This window comes from Orussus abietinus, unplaced genomic scaffold (genome assembly GCF_000612105.2).
Source record: "Orussus abietinus isolate OABI.00-Male unplaced genomic scaffold, Oabi_2.0 scaffold919, whole genome shotgun sequence".
In the NCBI taxonomy this organism is placed as follows: Eukaryota; Metazoa; Arthropoda; class Insecta; order Hymenoptera; family Orussidae; genus Orussus; species Orussus abietinus.
In genome coordinates this window covers 2,156-7,935 of record NW_019395148.1, presented here as the reverse complement: position 1 = coordinate 7,935, position 5,780 = coordinate 2,156, and the positions used below count along the sequence as shown (strand labels likewise).

Sequence of the window (5,780 nt, the reverse complement as noted above, 5' to 3'; positions counted from 1 at the left end):
TCACAGGGACGAAGAGCCAAACCTGATACGTATTTCGTTATCCACCGGGCAACTTCTAGGTCGGCGAGTCTGCTTCTTCGCCTCGAAATTGCCCCTTATCCTATCTAAACTAGAGCCTATTCAAGTATCGGCATTGAATCGTAAACGTCCCCCTTTGCGTCTTAAAAGTGGCAGGTACTTTCATTTCTTCTGCTTAAAGGCCTAAAGTAGGATTTCATTCGGATTAAGGTGAAGTGAAACGCGTCGAGGAACTTGATCGACGGAAGTAAAGGAGATTTTTATTAATATTTACGTTGCCGACGTTCGTTTTTATGAAACGATTTGAGACATCCAGTTAGTAGAAGAGTTTTATGAACGATTGAGCTTTCGGATGACACTTTCACATCCACTTAAGGTGAACTGAAACGCGTCGAGGAACTTGATCGACGTAGATAAAGGAGATTTTTATTAATACCTACGTTGCCGATGTTGGTTTTTATATTGACAGCAGTGTCGAATTATATTGGGTATTGTACCGACGAAAACAAGAGCCTATTCAAGTATCGGCATTGAATCGTAAACGTCCCTCTTTGCGTCTTAAAAGTGGCAGGTACTTTCATTTCCTCTGCTTAAAGGCCTAAAGTAGGACTTCATTCGTATTAAGGTGAAGTGAAACGCGTCGAGGAACTTGATCGACGTCGGTAAAGGAGATTTTTATTAATACCTACGTTGCCAACGTTGGTTTTTATATTGATAGTAGTGTCGAATTATATTGGGTGATGTATCAACGAAAACTAGAGTCTATTCAATTATTGGCATTAAATCGTAAACGTCCCCCTTTGCGTCTTAAAAGTGGCAGGTACTTTCATTTCTTCTGCTTAAAGGCCTAAAGTAGGATTTCATTCGTATTAAGGTGAAGTGAAACGCGTCGAGGAACTTGATCGACGTCGGTAAAGGTGATTTTTATTAATACCTACGTTGCCAACGTTGGTTTTTATGAAACGATTTGAGACATCTAGAAGAGTTTTATGAACGACTGAGCTTTCGGATGCCACTTTTACATCCCCTTAAGGTGAACTGAAACGCGTTGAGGAACTTGATCGACGTAGATAAAGGAGATTTTTATTAATACCTACGTTGCCAACGTTGGTTTGTATATTGGGTATTCTATTGACGAAAACTAGAGCCTATTCAAGTATCGGCATTGAATCGTAAACGTCCCCCTTTGCATCTTAAAAGTGGCAGGGACTTCCATTTCTTCTGCTTAAAGGCCTAAAGTAGGATTTCATTCGTATTAAGGTGAAGTGAAACGCGTCGAGGAACTTGATCGACGGAAGTAAAGGAGATTTTTATTAATATTTACGTTGCCGACGTTCGTTTTTATGAAACGATTTGAGACATCCAGTTAGTAGAAGAGTTTTATGAACGATTGAGCTTTCGGATGACACTTTCACATCCACTTAAGGTGAACTGAAACGCGTCGAGGAACTTGATCGACGTAGATAAAGGAGATTTTTATTAATACCTACGTTGCCGATGTTGGTTTTTATATTGACAGCAGTGTCGAATTATATTGGGTATTGTACCGACGAAAACAAGAGCCTATTCAAGTATCGGCATTGAATCGTAAACGTCCCTCTTTGCGTCTTAAAAGTGGCAGGTACTTTCATTTCCTCTGCTTAAAGGCCTAAAGTAGGACTTCATTCGTATTAAGGTGAAGTGAAACGCGTCGAGGAACTTGATCGACGTCGGTAAAGGAGATTTTTATTAATACCTACGTTGCCAACGTTGGTTTTTATATTGATAGTAGTGTCGAATTATATTGGGTGATGTATCAACGAAAACTAGAGTCTATTCAATTATTGGCATTAAATCGTAAACGTCCCCCTTTGCGTCTTAAAAGTGGCAGGTACTTTCATTTCTTCTGCTTAAAGGCCTAAAGTAGGATTTCATTCGTATTAAGGTGAAGTGAAACGCGTCGAGAAACTTGATCGATGTTGGTAATGAAAATTCTTCTAAATACCTAAGTTGCTGACGTTCGTATTTATACTGACAGCAGTGTCGAATTATGTTGGGTATAGTACCGGCCTAAACTAGAGCCTATTCAAGTACCGGCATTAAATCGTAAACGTCCCCCTTTGCGTCTTAAAAGTGGCAGGTACTTCAATTTCTTCCGTTTAAGTGCCTAAAGTAGAATTTAATTCCTATTAAGGTGAAGTGAAACGCGTCGAGGAACTTGATCGACGACGGTAAAGAAGATTTTTCTAAATACCTACGTTGGTTTTTATATTGACAGCAGTGTCGAATTATATTGGGTGATGTACCGACGAAAACTAGAGTCTATTCAATTATCGGCATTAAATCGTAAACGTCCCCTTATGCATCTTAAAAATGGCAGATACTTCTATTTCTTCTGTGTAAATTAAATGGGCCCAAAAAAGGGCCTACTTACAAGGAAGGTATCCCATGTCGATCTCTCCGATTTCATTTCTTTTATAATATATTATAGCACACTAAAAACTATGCGACACGTATTTTTTATCTGCCATTAAACACTTTAAGGGGGTTAAACCGCTATCCAAAGTAAGGCATGTCAAGGAGCGATTTGGCAGTTTCACGCACAAGAACATAATATTTTTTATACCAATCCACCTGGAAAAGCTCTCTCATAACAATAAATGAAAAATATAATTTTCTCAATTAGGAAAAAAAATTATGGGGTGAGCCACCCCTCACAGGCCTTATATTGGATGGTGCTTTCACCCCCTTAAAGTGTTCAATGGCAGATAAAAAAAAATACGTGTCGCTTAGTTTTTAGTCTACTATAAAATCTTATAAAAGAAATGAAATCGGAGGGATCGACCTGGGATACCTTCCTTGTTCAAAGTAGGTCTGAAATTTCGACTCGGGGAGGCTTCCGGGGATATTCCTTTCTCGGTGAGCGTCCTGGTTGGGGAACAAAGGGAAGTCCTTGGCCCTACGGCGTGGTTCCTCCCCCTGTTCCTCGACACAGGGAAGAAAGGACACCTCGACGCCTTGTGGAAACGGCTGACACGCAAAAAGGGGTCTTCAAAGGACGCAAAGGGAATTCTCACCTAGGCATCTGTACGGCTTGACCCATCGAGAGAGCTTGCACTTGGTCCGCCCTGGCTTGCACCATCCGCTGACCCTGACGTAGCGGGAGGACTCGACGATGTTCGTGATGTCTCTCTTCGGGTAAGCCTGGAAGAAAAGAAAAGGGATCGGTTTACTGTACGGCTTCGTCCACAAACCAGGCACGAATGCGGTCGATCGATCGCTGGTTCCCACTAGAGCCGATCACTCGGGTGTCCACACGAAGACACCCACCTGAGTCAGGCCACAAAGTATACTCCTGCATAAAATGAAGAAATTGGTTCTTCAAAACGTGAACTACTCTGTTTTCATGTTTAACTACCGTATCTACAAGGTGGGGAAAAAAATCCTATACTCGCTGGACTAGAGCCCATCACTCGGGTGTCCACACAGACACCCACCTGAGTCAGGCCACAAAGTGTACTCCTGCATAAAATGAAGAAATTGGTTCTTCAAAACGTGAACTACTCTGTTTTCACGTTTAACTACTGTAGCTACAAGGCGGGGAAAAATATCCTATACTCGCTGGGTCTAGAGTCTATCACTTGGGTGTTCACACAAAGACACCCACCTGAGTCAGGCCACAAGGTCTACTCCTGCATAAAATGAAGAAAAAGGTTCTTCAAAACGTGAACTACTCCTCCGTTTGCATGTTTAACTACTGTAGCTACAAGGCGGGGAAAAATATCCTATATTCGCTGAACTAGAGCCCATCACACGGGTGTCCACACAAAGACACCCACCTGAGTCAGCCCACAAAGTGTACTCCTGCATAAAATGAAGAAATAGGTTCTTCAAAACGTGAACTACTCCTCCGTTTGCATGTTTAACTACTGTAGCTACGAGGTGGGGAAAAATATCCTATACGCGCTGGGTCTAGAGCCCATCACTCGGGTGCCCACCCAAAACCATCCACCTAAGGCAGGCCACAAAGTCTACTCCTGCATAAAATGAACAAAAAGGTTGTTTAAAACGTGAACTACTCCTCCGTTTGCATGTTTAACTACCGTATCTACAAGGCGGGGAAAAACTTCCCATACTCTCTGGACTAGAACCCATCACTCGGGTGTCCACCCAAAACCACCCACAAAATCCACGTGCAATTAAAGTCATCGATTGGGTGGCAAACGTACTGGCGACGGTTTCCCGGTGACTTTTTCCAGGATTACGATAGGTCTTTCTAAATACGATAGCGTGGCCGAAAATAACGGACATTAATGTCGCATCAACTAGGGATTTTTCGGAGCCGACCTAGTTCTGAAAGTAGCGGTCCCCTGTTAAGCCGACCAGAGGATATAACGAGCGAGCCGGACGAGTCTCCGTATCTCGACAACTCGGTCATTCGGACGGAAAGAACGCAGCTTTTACACGAAACCATGCCTCCGGGTTCGAATATAAAGGCCGGGAAACGAGTCGCTTGTACGATCGGGCTTAAAAGCTTAAAACCGGCGAGCATAAAAGGAGCGAGGGATATGCGCTCCCCAGCAGGCATGTAACGTCAATGCCTGCCAGGGGCTAATCGCGAGTCTCTCGCCATTCAAGAGAGCCATCGTGAATTAAACTAAACAAAAATAATCCATATAACCAGTATAGGAGACATCTCTTCTTCCGAGTGGCCGACATTTCTCGAGCTGTCGCCTATCTCGGCAAAGTTACGATGTTCTCNCGCCATTCAAGAGAGCCATCGTGAATTAAACTAAACAAAAATAATCCATATAACCAGTATAGGAGACATCTCTTCTTCCGAGTGGCCGACATTTCTCGAGCTGTCGCCTATCTCGGCAAAGTTACGATGTTCTCCACAAAAGTTACAACAGCTGTGATAAGGTGTTAGGGTGAAGTGAAACCTTAAAATCAGTCGATTCTAATAAAACATTTTTTTTAAGGGTATTGGACCAAAGTGTAAGATACTTTGACACATGACTCGTGATCAATAAGAATTATCCTTATCCTGAGTATTCATGCTTTCTGGGGCCCTAATTTACTGCAGAGGGACCCTCTGCGCCATCTGTGATTTCCAGGTCAATTAAATTTTCCCTCCAAGACCTCATATTCCCATCGTTTTGGCACACAAGCGCATAAAACACTTTTTTCGTCTTTATCCCGTCCAAATGCGAGTTTATCGATTACCAGAGCGTTCTAAATTGTCGTAAAATTGTCGTTAATTGTATACTGATCGAAATATGAGAGCTCGACGTCACTGTTTCTGGTCTGACCCAAGTTAAAAAATTGTTTCCAAAAATCCAAATTTTGAATGTGTCAGGACAATTCTTAGATGATCACGAGTCATGTGACAAAGTGTTGGACAATTTGGTCCAATACCCTTAAAAAACAGTGTTTTATTCGAATCGACCGATTTGAAGGGGGTTTCGCTTCGCCTTAAAGACCCCATTCGAGATCAATCACCAATGGAGCGTAATTCATCAGTCCAACCAGACGTAATTTTTCCCTCTTCGTGTAAAAACCAAGTTTCTCCCGGCAAAGGACGCCAACTTCAGCGGGCAAAGCCCTAGACATCTCGGTCATCGGCGCCGAGGTTTCTCCTTTTCCCCAGAGCCGAGATTCGCTTCCGAGCTTAAAACGCGTAACCCGGAGCGTAAAACGCCGAGCGTAAAGCGTAAAACCGTAAAAGCGTGAAACGAGAAATGCAAAACGAGAGACAGAGAGAGGGAGAGGAAGAGCCAAGG

The 5,780-nt window shown here is 42.9% G+C and overlaps 1 protein-coding gene across 1 annotated transcript in view; it reads right to left on the bottom strand.

The window, feature by feature from the left end:
- Positions 1 to 3,201, bottom strand: part of LOC111674209 (amyloid-beta-like protein) — a gene marked incomplete at both ends in the record, with an annotated part of 11,734 nt that extends 8,533 nt beyond the window's left edge. Inside the window, one exon of the mRNA XM_023433663.1 lies at positions 3,075 to 3,201. Within this exon, the coding sequence (XP_023289431.1) occupies positions 3,075 to 3,201 (127 nt within the window). The remainder of the gene's footprint in view (positions 1 to 3,074) is intronic.
- Between the last annotated feature and the right edge of the window lie 2,579 nt (positions 3,202 to 5,780).